The sequence below is a fragment of the Lactuca serriola genome, chromosome 3 (genome assembly GCF_051521515.1).
Source record: "Lactuca serriola cultivar US96UC23 chromosome 3, Lser_US96UC23_V15, whole genome shotgun sequence".
Taxonomy (NCBI): Eukaryota; Viridiplantae; Streptophyta; class Magnoliopsida; order Asterales; family Asteraceae; genus Lactuca; species Lactuca serriola.
In genome coordinates, this window is record NC_136410.1 from 3,704,741 (window position 1) to 3,723,688 (window position 18,948).

The following is an 18,948-nucleotide window of genomic DNA, read 5'->3' on the forward strand; positions in this document are numbered from 1 at the left end:
AAAAAAATTATAGTAATCACCCTTTAGAGCAGGATGAGGAGTCCGATCAAGCCATATGAGACCATTTAAGCATAAATTGAAGTCATTTGGTGTATCTCCAAAGTCACCTCCATATGCCCAGTATTTGCTAGCATTTGCATTTTCCTTGAGTAACCCCTGAAACCAGATGCAAATATTTAAAACTACCCTTGCACCACATTTACAATTTTATAAAATTCAAACCGCTTAATTTCTTTTTCTTTTTTATCTTAATAATTTATTAGAAAAAAAATGTTAATTAAAAAGCTTCTCACCACATGGGTCAGCAATCCACGAGGTCAAAGAAACCGAATTGTCATCATTCTTTATCCCTTTAAACCTGAACTCGTTTTGCTGATGAATCCTCTTGAATTCAGCAACTCCATTTTTGGTGTTTAAACATACAGATTGATCAATCTCCATGAAATTCAACGATCTTGGTGTTGCCTCTTTCAGAAAAGGGTCTTCTAGAAGCTTTCCAGCAGATGATCTTTCAGTTGATGGAACCAGACATTTTTCTATGAATGCCTTCAGTTCAGAATCACCTACTTTTCTAAGATAACCCGGTTTAATCCTTGTAGTTTGTTTAAACAAAAAAATCATTTAACTTATTTGATTCCATTAATAAAGCTACCATTTCCAAAACTTACCGAGGTTACTTTCTTATAGATTTGAGCTGGATTTTTGCATTCGCTATAAGGATACTCAAATGTCACCATTTCCAACAAACACATCCCAAAAGCATATATGTCAACAAGTTCATTGTATTCCTCTTCATAAAGCTCCAGTGCCATGAATTCAAGTGTTCCTAGTGAAAAAAACAACAACAACATTAAATTCATACTACACTTGAAGAACATGTTTTGTTTTTAGTTGGTCTTACCAATAACACTCTTGGCAGTTGGTTGCTGCATGACAGTTGCCAATCCAAGATCACCAATCTTGATTTCTCCATTGTTCTCATTCACAAATATGTTGTCACATTTCAAATCCCTGTGAATCACAGGTGGATTTTGACTGTGAAGGTAGTGAAGACCATTTAGAATTTGTCTTGCCCACTTCTTGATCGCTTTCAAATCAACCGTTTTATGTTTCTTCCGATATCTAATAAATGCAAATTAAGAGTCGAGTAAAATATATAATTTATTACATTAATTATATATATATATATATATATATATATATATATATATATATATATATATGATATCAAATCTATTATTTCTTACTGTCTAAGGCTTCCGAATGTGAAGAGCTCAGTTATCATATTTACATTTTTCTTCTTATGATCAACCCACGACTTGCAACAAGTAAAATTAGGAAGAAAAAATGTACCTGGATGTCAAGTTTTGAGCACTTGTTATCTTGTAATGATAATCCTCTATTTAATTTAGCTTGTCTTAACATAGAGGTAAAATGGTCATTTTATCCAGACATAATTACCCATATTCAGCCAATACAAGAGTTAATGTATGAGGGGTAGAAAAGGCATTTACCATTTTCTCCAAATATCAGGGGCCTTACGGAGAGTCCCATCTCCACTACATGGAACATCACACAGCACACGATCAAATAAAAGTTCAGACATACTCATACCACCCAAATCAGAACCATTTGTTGTATTATTCTTTTTCTAGCAAAAACTTGGGAAATGTTGAGGTTCAAGATTAGTCATAGCCAAGTTAGAAGTGCACATTCTCTTTGTTAATAGAAACATATATAATTTCCAAGAAAATACACTTACTTCAAGTATGTTACTACGAACAGCTTGTCCAACAAAAAAACACTTCAGAAAGATCAAATCTTTGGTCATCAATAGCCTGAACAATACAAAATATATGGTTATATAAACAACAATACTAACAGAAATATATATTAAAAAAATATTAGCAGATACATAAGTGATAATACCTTGTTTTTAGGAGCAAAACCAGTCAAACGCCCAATGAAACACACAAAACAACCAGTGTCGATGATATTACAGATATACCCCTGAATCAAATGAGATAGTAAGTTATTATATTCAAAAACAAACTACTGATGTATTTTCCCTTTTTCTACATATGTCATGTTTAACAAAAAAAGTAAGAGAATCATACATGCACCACTGAATGTGGATAAACTTGACTGACATCTGCAGGCAATTGCTAAGTTGCATCTGCAAAAACAAACTACTGATGTATCAAGTTCTTGTACAGGTTCCTAAAGTACAACAAACCAAAAATAATGTAACAGAAATTCCCTTGATATTAATAAGAATGTGAAATGCCAGATCAAAAATTTGTCAGAACTAAAATACATACCATTGTGCAAGTATTCAATCTTGTGATGTGGAATCCATGCTTAGAAAGACCTTCCTCTGTTTGATTTTAGTACATATATGACCTTATGAGATAGTGAAAATGTCATATGTATAAACAGATATAATTATGAAGATGAAATGTGGCATTCTGTTTGTCACTTATAGTAGGCAAACAGTTATATCATTCTAACCTTTGTATCAGAAAATATATAAACAGATACAATTGTTCAACTTTATAATTTCTTAAAAATATATTTGATACCTGGACTGCAAACTGATATGCTAAGACTATGGTTCGGTTGTTGAGTGCACCTGTATCAGGAAGCAGATAAGATCCTGAAAAGCATAGTATCTCAAAACGGCCCTACAAACAGCTCATATTCATATTCACCCATGTAAGCTTCACATACATAAAGCTTACAACTTTTACAAGAATATGGTAAAGGCTAGCTAATGTATCCAGTTATGGAAAATGGTTATTATTGTCAACATATTTGAAAGAATATTCACTTTATTTGAAAGAAAAAACTTGAAATACTTACTAAAACATCCTTTTGGATTAGAACTTTCAAGCCTAGTCCCCTGTATTTAAAAATTTGATGAAACCAATGAGGTGTCAACTTGGATTTGAACTTGGATTTCAGGCATTGTGGAAGAATCTAGACCAGGTATACCATCTTCAAGTTCCCCTATATCAGTATCTTCTGATGGAATTACTTAAGTAACAATTTTTATAGATGGGTATATCAACAGAAAAGGGAGGGCCTGTGGGGACGACGTCTTCTTGCTCAGTAACAGAATGTGCCATGTCAACATATTTGTAAGAAATGGAAGTATTTCTAGGATTTTAGCCTTAAAACTAAGTGTTAAAAGTCAAAACGAACCCAAAAAAAATGTGATGTAGGCAAGGAAACAAATGTTCTAAACTTACACCCTTTTTCCCCTATGCAGATTTTCTAATAAAACAAACATGTCATAACATGAAACCACATATTTCTAAAGTAGAACCTCAATTCTATCAAAAGCCTAGATTTCATTTCAGTATGCAATTAACAATCAGAATCAGAAGTTAATTTCCCATATACACAAATACAAAAAAAATCTCAAATCAAAGATTGTTAGCAAAGAAGGTCGACTTAGTCTAGTAGAAGAACGTTTGTGAATCATTAAAAAATATGGAGCAGTAATAAAAATTCTAAAAAAAAAACTCAAAAATTAGCCCAAGCAGAAGCATGCTCACAACAGGTGTGAATCGACTTAGATGTCTATGGCGCCATTTCAGAGAAAGTTTACCTGGAGTGAAAAAACCTAGAACATGTGATTTGGGAGTTCTTGTAGATTCACCTATATCACTTATCCAAGAATCGTGCTTGGTGGAAGAAGGCAGTGGCAGTAACGGGCATCATCTCTGTCGACTGATATTGGAGGAGGAACCGGAGTTAGGCTTAGACGGGAAGGGGAGTGTTGAATCGGTGGGGGCTATCTATGAGAATGCGATACGTTATAGGCGTACTTCAAAACCCTTGGTACGTTACGATGTTACGAAGGTAGGATACGTGGCGGTAAACAAACTCTATAGATTTGATTTTGGGGGAAGGAGAATGATGGAGATGGGGTGGGGATGAGATCCAGAGAATGGAAGAAAGGATAAAAAGCCATTGTATCTTTCCTGTACGTGCTTGCTGTTGTAGGAGATAAAACTGAAGTTGAAAAAAGAAACAAACGCCATAGCTTGTTGCTACATCTATAAACTAAGGTTGGCTAATAAAAGCCCCTGTTCATGGGTGCGCACTTGTGAGGTCCAAAGCATAAAAACCCTAGTTCTTCATTGATATCGGGGACAAGAAAAGCCTTAAAATTGCCGGCGTTTCGACTTTGAGGAGTCGTAGGCCCCCAATCGCCGACTCCATGATAGATATTGTGAGGTTTGATTTTTGTGGAAGGCGGGGCACTTGAATTTTTTGGGGATTTGGCTTCCCCAGTTAGTTTAATGAAAGAGGGACGTGCGTATTAAAATTTTATAAAGTGACATCTCTACACGACGCCCACATAAATTTATGTGCCTTCCGTGTTTTTAATTTTTTTCGTTGGACATTAATTTTAGGGCACGTACAAATGCGTGCCCTCTATCCTTCAAATTTTGCAAAACTGACATTATTTTTTAGGGCACGCACAAATGCACGTCCTCTATCAGCGCTTGTCATTGTTTGCGCGTCATTAAAGGGCTGTTTTCTAGTAGTGTCATATCGCTATTATTAACTTTGAAATAATTATATTTATACGAAGTTGATATAAAAACTCATTATAGCATGTTTGATGCCTTTAAGGCATACAACAAAAAATTATTAATAACATTAAACTGATTATGAAAGAATACTTATTGTTCCAAGAAAAATAAGCATAGTAATAATCACGATGCATCAAAACACTCTTTTTTCAACTCTTCATATTTTAATTAAAAATATATTAAAACAGGTGATTGTTTGTGAAAAAAACTTATTTATATATTACTTATACGGATACAATGTATATCAATGGGAGGAAAATAAAAAGTCACTACCAATTACTAACCATAGGTTACAAAAACTTTTGAGTTGTGATTAATAACTCTATATTTGAAATCATAAGTATACACAAATTAGAAAACTCTTTTGTTGTTGTGAAAATTTCAAATGAATTTGATTTAAGTAAATTTCTCGCATTGTGCAGAATATATATATATATATATATATATATATATATATATATATATATATATATATATGTATGTATGTATGTATGTATGTATGTATGTATATATATATATACATACACACACACAGAGAGAGAGAGAGAGATACATACATGCTATTAAAATAATCATGTCACTATTATTACTTTTCAAATAATTATATTTATACGAAGTTGATATAAAAACTCATTATGTCATGTTTGATGCCTTTTAAGGCATAAAATAAAAAATTATTAAGAACATTAAACTAATTATGAAAGAAACTTTGTTAAGCTTGTAAACTTGTCATTTTAGGCAACTCCATATAAGAATTGTACAACTTGCTATAACGATGAACTTGAAATTAAGCTTTTATGATACAAATTATGGAGCATATTAATATACTTAACATGTATTGCTTTAATCAATTACAATATATGGTTCAAACAACCTTTTATACATGTACAATTGTAAATATGAAAGGAAACAAAAGTCTAAGAAAAAACAAAGCATATTGAAATATTCATAACAAAAACGAATAGATAAAAACAAATAGGCTAATGATGTTGTTCTCACATGTAACTACGAAAATTGTAAACCACAACTCGAATTGCACATCACTACTGGAAAAAAAATATAACACGATCAAACTATGAGTAAAAAATGATACATTCATCCACAACCTTGACTTGTAGAGCTCTTTTAGGGACTCCATCACTGCTAATACGTTCTAAAAGAATTGTGTCTATTGAAATTTTTTCTTTTCATTTTCTTATAACATCCTTCTTACATGTAAGAGTTTATATAGCATGTTTGGTTTTTAATGCTAAATCAATTACTTAGAAGACATGTTATAATTCATTTGAGAATATAAAAAGACAAAAGAGTTTCAAATCAATGTGGTGCTAAGAAATATAGTCATTTGAGAATTTGAAAAGACAAATGAGTTTCAAATCAATGTGGTGCTTAAGATAATGCTTCTATTATAAGATACTAGACGAATTCTCGTGCGTTGCGCAGCATAGGTTTAAAATATATTTTTTAAAATGTTGAAAAATATATATTTAAAATGGTTATGTTATTGACATTAAATTTGACATAATATCTTGAACAATATTTTTCATTGACATCAATCTACATTCCTCGTTAATAAAATTAAATATAACTATCTATTTAATATTATTTGTAACAATTTTTATGATTGATTAATTTAAATTTTACTTATGTATTATTTTCTAATTTCAATAATGATGTTAATTTAAAATACAATTTATTTGTTGTTAATGTTATGTAATTTATAAATTGATGTTATTATCATTTAAAGTTATTCTTTAGTTTTAAACCCCTTATTATTATTAATAAGCTAAAAAAGACTTTTAAGAAACTCTTAATATTACTATTAAAATGTGAAACATACACTAAATAATAAAATAATAAGATAGATAATTTGCATTTCAAAAAAGATTTGCATGGATAATATGACATATCCATGGTTTTTATAATTTGATTTTATTATTTATAATTATGGTTCATTAGTTTTAAAACCACTTGTTATATTTAATAAACAAAAGAAAACTTTTAAAAGACACTTTTTATTATAATTAAAATGTTAAAGATATACTAAAATATAAAGTGATAAGATAGACAATTTATATTTTAAAGAGACTTACATGGATATTATGTATAATATTGCATATCCATGATTTTTGATTAATTATTACTTTGAAGCAACACAAACATAAAAACATATATACAATATTTAATTAAATATTATCTATATCACTTTCCATAACATATGATCGATAATATGAATCTAATCTAATTTACATTAAAGTTTCAACCACAACATACAATGATTGTTTTAAAAGAATAATTAAACCAAGAAAAATATAAAAGTAGAATTAATATATAACAAACTTACAAATTAAAAGCTTTAACATAATAACGTGGCTTGAAAAATGGTCCAAAACCCTCAAACCAACACAAAACATTTAAACTTGTTTTCTTTGTGAATTTTGTATGTGATTTGTATTTGTGTGTCTATTCAAAGATAATAACATTTTTATAGTAGACATATTATATAAGTTATAAAACCTTTCATGATATGTGATTAATTACTTTGAAGGTGAAAATGTGTGGGGTTTCAAATGCATGAGGTGCTTGGAAATTTGTGTGGGGTTTCAAATTTATGAAGTGATAGGAAAAATGTCTCATTTATAAGTATAATATGACTAGGCGAATACCCGCGCGTTGGTTAGAAACACCTATATAGTTGAAATCTTTACAAATATATGTTTTCTTAAATATAACAATAACGTTGTTAAATTTGATATAATAATCCATATGCTAAGTTGATATAATATATTGATTATTTTGAATTATATGATAAGATATACATCTATTATAACTGCATAATCTCAATTGTTTGAATAACTTCTATCCACGAGTTACACATTAATAAAATTTAATATAACATATGGTTTAATGTTATTTAGAGTTGTTGTCATTGTTAATTATTTTTTTAAAATTTATCTGCTTAATATTTAAAATTCTATCATTATAATCATTTAAAACATCAAACATTGTTTTTTGATTTTAAAGGTAACTATATAATCATTAATATAGAGTTATTTTTAACTATTGTTATTGTAAAATATTTTTAGCTACTTAATTGAAAACTTTTAACGGTTATAAAAATATATTTAAGAAATATTTTAGTTAAATTGAGATTACAATTTAGTTTTTGCATTTATTATTACAATTTATCACTTTTAACTATTTACAAAATATTCTTTGGTTTTTTAAGTGGAACTGAAATTTATATTGAAGTTGACATTCTAATGTTATATTTAAATTAACAATTTAAGTATTTTGTCCAAACTGTTCAAAACTGATAATGGTTTACATACAACAACATATTAAATCTAATAAATTAAGTATAATATTTTAAAAGTTAAAGATATAACTTCATAAGTAGAAGTAAAAATATTATTTTAAAATTAAAATTTAGTATATTTATGATTACACTTTAGTTCGATATTTATTTAACCTTATCAACCAACTTATAATCATTATTATAAAGACACTGCATTTAATCACTTTTAAGTATTTACAAAATATTCTTTGGGTTGTTTAAGTTAAGCTACAAGTTATATTTAAGTTGATCATGTAATGTTATATTCAAATTAATAATTTAAATATTTTATACAAATTGTTCCAAAATTTTATCTTTAAAATGATAATGGTTTACATCTAACTATATATTAAAACTAATAAATTAAGTATAATACGTTAAAAGTTTAAAAAAAACACATAACTTTATAAGTAGAAGTAAAGATATTATTTTAATATTGACATTTAGTTTATATATGATTACACTTTAGATTTGATAGTTATTTAACCTTATTAACCAACTTATAATTATTATTAGAAAAAAATTGAAAAGTCATGGGAGTTTCAAATAAATGTGGTGAAAAGAAAAATGCATGTGAGTTTTAGATGAATATTGTGAAAGGAAAAATGTTTCCTTTATAATATATTATGATTATGATGATTATGATATGATATGGATAAGTATAAAGGACGTGGTTATTAATATATGAATATGACGATGGTGGGTGGTGGGTGGTGGCGGAGGTGGCAGTGGTTTGTGGTGGTTGGTTGTGGAGGTGGTGGTGGTGACGGAGGGGAGGTGGTAGATTCATATATATATGCATACACTTATATTTATATTCATATATGAATATTACTCATCTTCTGCGCGACCCGGTACACCAGAGCATTTTGTGGTAAAAATAAATGATTGACTGATAATGTTTCCCTCATTCTCAACCTTTTTTATTTCTCAAATGAACTTGCATCTCTCTCTATCTCTCTCTCTCTCTCTCTATATATATATATATATATATATATATATATATATATACACACACACACACACACTAGTAAAAAAGCTCATTGTTTGCCATGGGTCGGGTTTATTTTGTTTTATCTTTTTTCTATTTTGTTATAATAGATTTGATGTAGATTAGCTGATTTAAATCGTGTACCGTCCCAAACTTCAAGACTAAAATTTTTTTTAATAAAATATTGCTTAAAGTAAAATCATCATTTCAAAACATAAACAGAGTACTAGTTTTCAAAACACATGTTCATTATCAGAGTAAAACATTCCCAGGCTGACTAATCTATGGTGTGTGCCATGCGATCATCCCGAGCTCCATCGTCCACTACCGGAAGTACCTGAAACCAAAACTGAAAGCCGTAAGCACGAAGCTTAGTGAGTTCCCCAGATACCGCATACCATACAACCATTCATAGCCAAGAGCTATACATAACCGACTGATCCATAATCAAATAAGGTGCTATGTGCCAAACATAGTCTTGCCATTATGCCACAGGCCGCGCGTGGTCTTCCTGGTCAAGCCTGGGCCGCACCCTGGGTCTTACAGACAAGTGCCAAGGGCCACCCCCTGGTCTTACAGACCTGTGCCAAGGGCCACCCCCTAGTCTTTTATGCAAGTATCATAGAGACAACCGTACATACTACTCTACTTAGCTAAACAGCATACAGTGTGCCAGAAGCCACCTCCTAGTCTTTCATATATAATAGCATACAATGCGCCAGGAGCCACCTCCTGGTCTTTCATACATATTGCCTAGGGCTAACCCCCGGGTCTTCCTATCATCCATAATAATATACTGTGTGCCAGGAGCCGCCCCCTGGTCTTTCATGCATATTGCCTAGGGCTAACCCCCGGGTCTTCCAACCATACATAATAACATACTGTGTGCCAAGAGCCGCCCCCCTGGTCTTTCATGCATATTCTAAATGGGTCGGCATTGGTGCCTTAGACCCATACAAACAGTGAGGAGACTCACCTCGCACTGCTGAACTCTGCTGATAATCCTCTAGCTGCTGACCGACAACTCTCTGAACTCCTGCTCCACTCGCTCCCCGAGCTACCAATGTCAAAGCAACACTGAGTCTAACTGACCCCCGAAAGACAACCAAGTCAACTCTGGTCAAAGTCAAAGTCCTGGTCAAAGTCAACCTTCCAGGTCAACCCTACTCGTCGAGTCACCCTACTGACTCGCCGAGTTCATAAGTCCAGAGTCCTTCCACTCGCGACTCTACTCGTCGAGTCAGTCCATGACTCGCCGAGTCTACTGATTCCCGAATCCTGTCCTGTCCAACTCACTGAGTCCTTGCTCGACTCGCTGACTCGAGTCTTAACTCGAAGGGTTTGGGACTACGCGACCTGACTCGCCGAGTCTAAGAACAGACTCGCCGAGCACAAGGTAATCTTCATCCAACTCGCCGATTTGTTCTTCCAACTCGCCGAGTTCATGCCCAACTTCATCCGACTCGACGAGCTGTTCATCCCACTCGTCGAGTTCCTCCTCATCTTCAAGCTACTCGCCGAGTCCACTCAAAGGAATCGCCGAGTCCATTCAGATCTACATACATGCAGAGGACTTTCGAGTCATGCATGGACTCCAAACTATAGATCTACCCTTCCCAAGCCTATCCCCCACGTAAAGTTGCAAACTTTACGTGTAGAGAAAGAGATCTAAGCAAAATACACCATAAACTAGGGTTTAAGGCCAAGGGGCTTCCACATTGACTCAAGGGCTGATACTTTATGCTTCTCTAGTCCATAACACACTTGGATCTGAAGTAGCAACTCCAGATCCCGCTTCTAACTCAAGAGGGTGACAAACCATGGTTTAAAAGCCCCAATTCTCACAACCAAAGAAGATCTAAAGGAGAGAGACGACTTATTACCTCCAATATCTCAGAAAGGCTCCACAAACTCTAGATCTGAAGCCAATCCTTGAAGCTTCACTGATTCCCCTCTTTCTTCTTCCTTCAATTCACCCAAAAATGGCTTGGAAGCTTGAATGCACAACAATGGAGGCTTAGGGTTCGCTTTCTGAATGAGGGAGGCTCTAAGGAACCCTAATGGAGAGAATAAGGAGCTTAAATAGCGCCCAAAGTCCCGGATTTAGGGTTTTCCTCGCACAGACCAGACTCGCCGAGTCCACTTGGCCGACTCGCCGAGTTGGTCACTTACACCTCGACCCGGATCCCGCTCGGACTCGCCGAGTTCCTCCTTGGACTCGCCGAGTCGCCCCTAAAAACTAGGGTTTTCTTTCCTTTCTTGGCCTTCAAAACTTTGGGTGTTACAACTCTCCCCCACTTAAACAAAACTTCATCCTCGAAGTTTGCTATGGCCCACCGCCTGCGATCCGCCTCCAATATCTCACCAATTAATCCAACATCAGTTGCCTACCTTCGCTGGCCTCCCGCTCGGTCATTCCGACTAACACAAATCCTTGTGGATAATCATTTCGGGTCAAATCTGACCCTGATCATTCTGGAAACACAACTTACTTAGCCGACAACCTTTTGGTACTCTCCGAGTACTGCACTGAACCCATAGGGATTCACCCCTTCTTTCCTCACGCGATTCCCTTGCCTTCCCAAGGCGATGCCCCAAAACAACTATCTCCCCTACCACTGTGAAGATCCTATCTTCACCAAATCCATTACTCCCGATACTTCCAGTACGGGTCATTATCGCCAGTATCCACTGGGCATTCTTTCTACTATAATTGGTGTCGAGCACCCCACGACCAACTATCTGAATTTCACCATAGACCGCTTGCCAGCACTGCTACTGGCTGGAAATTTCTGCTATTCCTTACCTGCCTTCCGGATGAACTGAGACCACCCTGGTCCCTACCAATCTACCAATATCTGAATGACCGGCCCCCACCGGTCGCTAGCCCCAACTCAACTCCTAGCCGCTTCCAGCGAATTTCGAAGAAACTTTACCAATAACCGCTCAAACCATTCCGCCACTAAATCATACACCTGACACATTCGCTCTAACGAGTAGGGACCGATGAATGCTACGGGCCACCCCGTAATCTTACAACACTTCTACGCTGCCAGCCAACCAAAGCTACGGGCCGCCCCGCAGTCTTGCTAAACCAGTGCTATGGGCCACACCGTAGCCTAACCGTACTCTCATACGATTGCTGCGGGCCACACCGCAGTCTTACTAATCTAATGCTACGGGCCACACCGCAGTCTTACTAATCTAATGCTACGGACCACACCGCAGTCTTAATATACTTCTCTTACTATTTAGCCACTGGTGAATGCTACGGCCATCCGGTAGTCTGACAACACCTTTCCACACCGACTAGCTGCTAGTGGATACTACGACTAACCCATAGTCGATCATACAGCACAATCGAGTACACCCCCCCCCCCCAAGTGGTACCCATGTCCCAAATGGACTCCCAACCGATTTCTATGTTATCTGCGACCAGAAATTTCGAGGATGAGGTCTCACAATTGACAAGTTTTCCCAACTTCCAATTTACACTCTCCTCCAATCATACAGTCACCTGAGCCGTCTTTCTTCCTAACAGCAGAGCGAAACTTAACCTAGTTTCAAAACCCCTTCTGCTCCCATAACCTGATTGTTTCTCCCCCACTTAGCCTCAGCTAAGTCCTTACTGCCTGCGAAAACCCGAAGATTTCCATTCCTTCCTTCCTTACTTGATAGGCATGATAACCACCATCGCCCTATCCCTGCTAGTGATTCTGTCTCTAGCCCACTCCAACTACCGCATGATTACCAAATACTAGATGAACACCTCCTACATCCCTAATGCTAAAAAAAGTCCTCGAAGCTCTGACTACTGTCCTTATAGTCTGAATAACTGGGCACAGACTCCTTGGTGATAATCCACTTTCCTTGATGCTTCCGAAAGCCATCCCGAACGCCCAGATTAGAACCATCAACCCTGAAGGTGGTGCCTGACCACTCCCGAATCATTTTCAACCGTAACTGAGATGATACTGGACACTTCGAACCCGAAGTGAAAGATGACCTACACTAGCTACTAATAGCTCCTGGTATGCAATTGGCATATGACAATTCCAAGATACAATCCAAATACAAGCAGAGAGACAAATCATACATAAAATCGCCTGAGTCCAGGGTAAAAACTTCCCTAATTCACAGAGGAATGAAAATAGTCATAGATACGTACCTGCAACATTCCTTCCTGTAGTCCAGATCCTCCGCATCTGTCACTGCATGGCACTACCCTCTCGCCCATCCGTAATCCTCATAGTCGCTGGGGCAGGTGCACTCCCTGCTCCTCCCCTCATCATCGGGCAGTCGGTCCTCTTGTGGCCCACCTGATTGCAGTGAAAACATAATGGGCTTGCCCCCCGTGGGCAGTCCCTACTGACGTGACCATCACTGCCACACTTGTAGCAGCCGGAACCCCTGGAACGACACACTCCCTCGTGCGGTTTCCCGCACGTACTGCACTGACTTCGGCCCTGCCGACCCACTAATCGCTGATCTGAAGTCTTGGGTCTCTTCCCGGGACCCTCCAAAGTGAATGTCTGATCTGACTTCCTCTTTGCAATGTGCTCCAGATCGATCTCCCTCTCCCTAGCTCTGGCAATCATAGAGTCCAGGGTCAGGCATGCCGAGAAGCTGACATACTCCCGAATCTCCGCTCTCAACATGTCATGATAGCGGGTCCTCTGCATCTCATCATCCCCTGCATACTGAGGAACTAATAGGGCCCTCTCCCAAAACTTGGCGGTAATCTCCGCCACCGACTCTGTCGTCTGTCTCATGTCTAGGAATTCTCTGGCCAGCTGCTGAAGCTCCACTGCCGGTGTAAACTCCGCCCTAAACCTGGTCACGAAGTCTGACCAGGTCATAGCCTCGACAACCGAGGCTCCCAATGAGTCCCCAACTGACTCCCACCAATCTCTAGCTCTGTCTCTCAAACATGCCGCCGCAAAGCGGACCTTCGACCTATCCGGGCAGAAGCTCGTCAACTGTGCAGACTCAATGTCTGCGATCCATCTCCTGGCAACAATGGGGTTCTTCACCCCGTGAAAATCCGGCGCACCACACCCTCTGAAGTCCTTGAAGGACAGTGTGCACGTACTTGCCTGGTCAGACGCCAAATCACTCCTAAAAGCTCGGAGGTGATCCTCCATCAGCTCAATGATCCCCTCCTTGATCGACCCGAAAATGACCAGGGTCGCCTCAAGGATGCCTCTCGTAATCTCAGATGCGATGAACTCGCGCAACCCATCATCAACTGGTTCGGATCCCGCGCCCGAACCTGATCCTGAACCGGATCCTAACCCACCCACTGGTCTCTTTCACAACGTCACCATGCTGAAAATATAACACAACCACTATCAGAATACTGATCACTACTGCAAGGCCAAACATACACACCACCAGGTTCCCGGTCTTGTCTCGGCCCTTCCTGAATCGAGTACGGATCCTCTGCTTTCAGTAGTACGGGCCCATACTACCTTCCACATCTATCCGTACTTTCCTCAGGAACTGCTTCGACTCCACCAGGTCCCTTTCTACTATTTCTGCTTCCAGCACTACTTCATCCTAGGCTTGCCCTAGGGAAACCTCTGACCTAACTCAATCAGTCCTTAGCTGCTGAAGGTTTCCTTATGATGCCAATTAGCCATTACCTGGATACCATCACATGTGACGAGGCTCAGATAATCCTTCGAGTAAGAGACTCGTCCCTACAGCGGTTGGACTCAGACGAGAGCTGCGCAATAGGGCCAAATCCAGCACTCTGAGATTATTCAACCCTGATCACATGTGACGTGGCGTATCCACTTAATGGCTAACTCCCATCACTCAAAATCCCACAATGCACAAAGCAAGCAGCATCCAGACAAGGGGAAAATCTAACCACAACATACTCAAGCAATCATACACACATAGCAAAAATATGAACTACCATGCAACACAAACTCATAACTGAGGCATAACCTAAACAGGCTATCCTACTACTTCCTAATCAGCACTATCATGCAGCTCAAAGCACATATAATAGGCACATAAGGCATCCTCCCTAGATCCTTAGTCCTAATCTAGCATGCTGTTCTACTAACTGATAATCAATTCATAAACTTGTATGGGTATTTTGGAATACTTACTTGAGCTCGGTTGATTGCATGCACCACACCCTTTTCCTCTTTTCAACATTCTTTTCTTTATGAATTCTTTTTGCTTTTCTAAAACTGTTTTCTTTCTCAAAACTCTCTTTTTACAAAACTGTCTTTCCATTTTGAAAACTTTTATACCAATTCCTCAGTTTGAGTTCAGACACACCCGAGAGCATGTCTGAATCCCTCAAACCAAGGCTCTGATACCAACTTGTAACGTCCCAAAATTCAAGACTAAAATTTCTTTTAATAAAATATTGCTTAAAGTAAAATCATCATTTCAAAACATAAACAGAGTACTAGTTTTCAAAACACATGTTCATTATCAGAGTAAAACATTTCCAGGCTGACTAATCTATGGTGTGTGCCATGCGATCATCCCGAGCTCCATCGTCCACTACCGGAAGTACCTGAAACCAAAACTGAAAGCCGTAAGCACGAAGCTTAGTGAGTTCCCCAGATACCGCATACCATACAACCATTCATAGCCAAGAGCTATACATAACCGACTGATCCATAATCAAATAAGGTGTTATGTGCCAAACATAGTCTTGCCATTATGCCACGGGCCGCGCGTGGTCTTCCTGGTCAAGCCTGGGCCGCTCCCTGGGTCTTACAGACAAGTGCCAAGGGCCACCCCCTGGTCTTACAGACCTGTGCCAAGGGCCACCCCCTGGTCTTTTATGCAAGTATCATAGAGACAACCGTACATACTACTCTACTTAGCTAAACAGCATACAGTGTGCCAGAAGCCACCTCCTAGTCTTTCATATATAATAGCATACAATGCGCCAGGAGCCACCTCCTGGTCTTTCATACATATTGCCTAGGGCTAACCCCCGGGTCTTCCTATCATCCATAATAATATACTGTGTGCCAGGAGCCGCCCCCTGGTCTTTCATGCATATTGCCTAGGGCTAACCCCCGGGTCTTCCAACCATACATAATAACATACTGTGTGCCAAGAGCCGCCCCCTAGTCTTTCATGCATATTCTAAATGGGTCGGCATTGGTGCCTTAGACCCATACAAACAGTGAGGAGACTCACCTCGCACTGCTGAACTCTGCTGATAATCCTCTAGCTGCTGACCGACAACTCTCTGAACTCCTGCTCCACTCGCTCCCCGAGCTACCAATGTCAAAGCAACACTGAGTCTAACTGACCCCCGAAAGACAACCAAGTCAACTCCGGTCAAAGTCAAAGTCCTGGTCAAAGTCAACCTTCCAGGTCAACCCTACTCATCGAGTCACCCTACTGACTCGCCGAGTTCATAAGTCCAGAGTCCTTCCACTCGCGACTCTACTCGCCAAGTCAGTCCATGACTCGCCGAGTCTACTGATTCCCGAATCCTGTCCTGTCCAACTCACTGAGTCCTTGCTCGACTCGCTGACTCGAGTCTTAACTCGAAGGGTTTGGGACTACGCGACCTGACTCGCCGAGTCTAAGAACAGACTCGCCGAGCACAAGGTAATCTTCATCCAACTCGCCGAGTTGTTCTTCCAACTCGCTGAGTTCATGCCCAACTTCATCCGACTCGACGAGCTGTTCATCCCACTCGTCGAGTTCCTCCTCATCTTCAAGCTACTCGCCGAGTCCACTCAAAGGAATCACCGAGTCCATTCAGATCTACATACATGCAGAGGACTTTCGAGTCATGCATGGACTCCAAACTATAGATCTACCCTTCCCAAGCCTATCCCCCACGTAAAGTTGCAAACTTTACGTGTAGAGAAAGAGATCTAAGCAAAATACACCATAAACTAGGGTTTAAGGCCAAGGGGCTTCCACATTGACTCAAGGGCTGATACTTTATGCTTCTCTAGTCCATAACACACTTGGATCTGAAGTAGCAACTCCAGATCCTGCTTCTAACTCAAGAAGGTGACAAACCATGGCTTAAAAGCCCCAATTCTCACAACCAAAGAAGATCTAAAGGAGAGAGACGACTTATTACCTCCAATATCTCAGAAAGGCTCCACAAACTCCAGATCTGAAGCCAATCCTTGAAGCTTCACTGATTCCCCTCTTTCTTCTTCCTTCAATTCACCCAAAAATGGCTTGGAAGCTTGAATGCACAACAATGGAGGCTTAGGGTTCGCTTTCTGAATGAGGGAGGCTCTAAGGAACCCTAATGGAGAGAATAAGGAGCTTAAATAGCGCCCAAAGTCCCGGATTTAGGGTTTTCCTCGCACAGACCAGACTCGCCGAGTCCACTTGGCCGACTCGCCGAGTTGGTCACTTACACCTCGACCCGGATCCCGCTCGGACTCGCCGAGTTCCTCCTTGGACTCGCCGAGTCGCCCCTAAAAACTAGGGTTTTCTTTCCTTTCTTGGCCTTCAAAACTTTGGGTGTTACAAATCGTCTACAATTCAAATACTTTTTTTTTGTTTTGTGCGTTTTTTTTGGTAGTAACTATGTACGCCCCTCCTCTTGCGAGGGATTAAAAGTGGGCGAAATTGTTAGAAAAAAAATCGTTTTGGATTGACTATTTTAAAATAAAGCAATGCATAGGATATCAACTAAATAGATTGATGTATTAACAATATGAAATGGTGTGTCTTTTGGTGAGATTCATTATCATACATTATTTATGGCATGTGAAATTAAGAAAACTCAATTATCAACATGAACTATGTTTGTACGTACCTCAACACTATTGCAATTAACAATTTTGGAACTTTTTTTTTCAACCAACACTCCTTCAAATATAGAGAACCACAATTTCATAACTTACTGTGAATATGACACCCAATTGTGTTGTGGCTGATTTAAAGCTCAAACTTTAGAGGACCAACTTTAGAAACAAATGGTGCACTTACACGAACTTCTTTCTCACCAGCACTCTCAAACCTGATTCTATATGCATGATTCTTGGACCTCATATCATCTATTATTTGTCTTAATCCTAAAGCCATGAATGAACATTATAGTCAATAAACAAAATAGATGTAGTGATAAAGAAAAGGTTGTGGACAAAAAGGAAAGTTAATTACCAAAAGTAAGCGGCTTTGAACCATTTTCTTGACAAACATTAGCCATTCATTCCTTTGGGTGTGATGAAGATCGTTGAGAGGATTCAAAGGTGAAGAGTGATGCAGTTGGAGGAGGTGGAGGAGCAGACTTTTGGTTGGCCAAAAGCAATTACGGTTGCCCATGTAACATTCCATAGGGGTCCCAAAGGATAATAACTCTTCACATAATCCCTTAATCCATGTTTACAAATTTCTTTCAGGGCTCTAGTCTACTCCGCACGATTCACATCCTTATTTCTATATTCTACAAAAACCTACAACAACAAATAACATCAATATTGGTGACCTAAAAAATTCTTATTAAAAAGAATCAAACAGTTATACTTGAAGAAATATAATTTCCAAAAGAAGGTTTACGGGTGGATAAATAACATTAAATATAAATAAATTGAAATGAATAAAATTACAAAAAGATAAACTATAAAGTACCTGATTGTTGTAGAATTCAGTTGCCTACCAAGATTGTTCCACATGTGCAATAAGCATGCTCATTCCTAGGGAAATGACATTAAAAATGAATGAGATGATGAAAGATGCAAAATAGACTTTGCTAAAACATAATTAGAAGATGGACAAATTAAAGATTCATCTTTTACAGAAAATGAAGAAAGTTTACCTTTGTGTACTTATTAGTTGTATTAGGGATTCCCTTCCTATTTCACAAATAAATTTTGTCTGAATTCCAATGAATTGAAATAACAGAATTTGTAACGCAAACTTAAATCAAAAGCCCTTGAAGTTTCAATCCATGAATAGTAAGATTGAAGAAGTTAAGTTGAAAAATTTTACCTGGTGCTCGACCTTGTCAATGTTGGTAGAGAAGGGGGGATGTGGCGAACTTGAAGGCG

General features: G+C 37.9%; 1 protein-coding gene across 1 annotated transcript; it reads right to left on the bottom strand.

Annotated features, from left to right (window-relative positions):
- Positions 1–273: 273 nt before the first annotated feature.
- On the bottom strand, positions 274–18,107 carry LOC145094219 (serine/threonine-protein kinase WNK8-like). The gene is made up of 8 exons (XM_079032522.1): positions 18,062–18,107; positions 17,888–17,973; positions 1,930–2,010; positions 1,784–1,838; positions 1,248–1,353; positions 902–1,122; positions 668–826; positions 274–593 (listed from the first exon to the last, which is right to left on the bottom strand). The coding sequence occupies exons 1-8, from the start codon at positions 18,105–18,107 to the stop codon at positions 274–276; spliced, it is 1,074 nt and encodes a 357-aa protein (XP_078888648.1).
- Between the last annotated feature and the right edge of the window lie 841 nt (positions 18,108–18,948).

Coding starts and splice junctions, on each gene's coding strand:
- LOC145094219 (XM_079032522.1), bottom strand. CDS start 18,107: ATGGCTAATGTTTGTCAAGAAAATGGTTCAAAGCCGCTTACTTTTG. Junction 827..901: donor AACTGCCAAGAGTGTTATTG/GTAAGACCAACT, acceptor TTTTTTCACTAG/GAACACTTGAATTCATGGCA. Junction 594..667: donor CTATAAGAAAGTAACCTCGG/TAAGTTTTGGAA, acceptor AACAAACTACAA/GGATTAAACCGGGTTATCTT.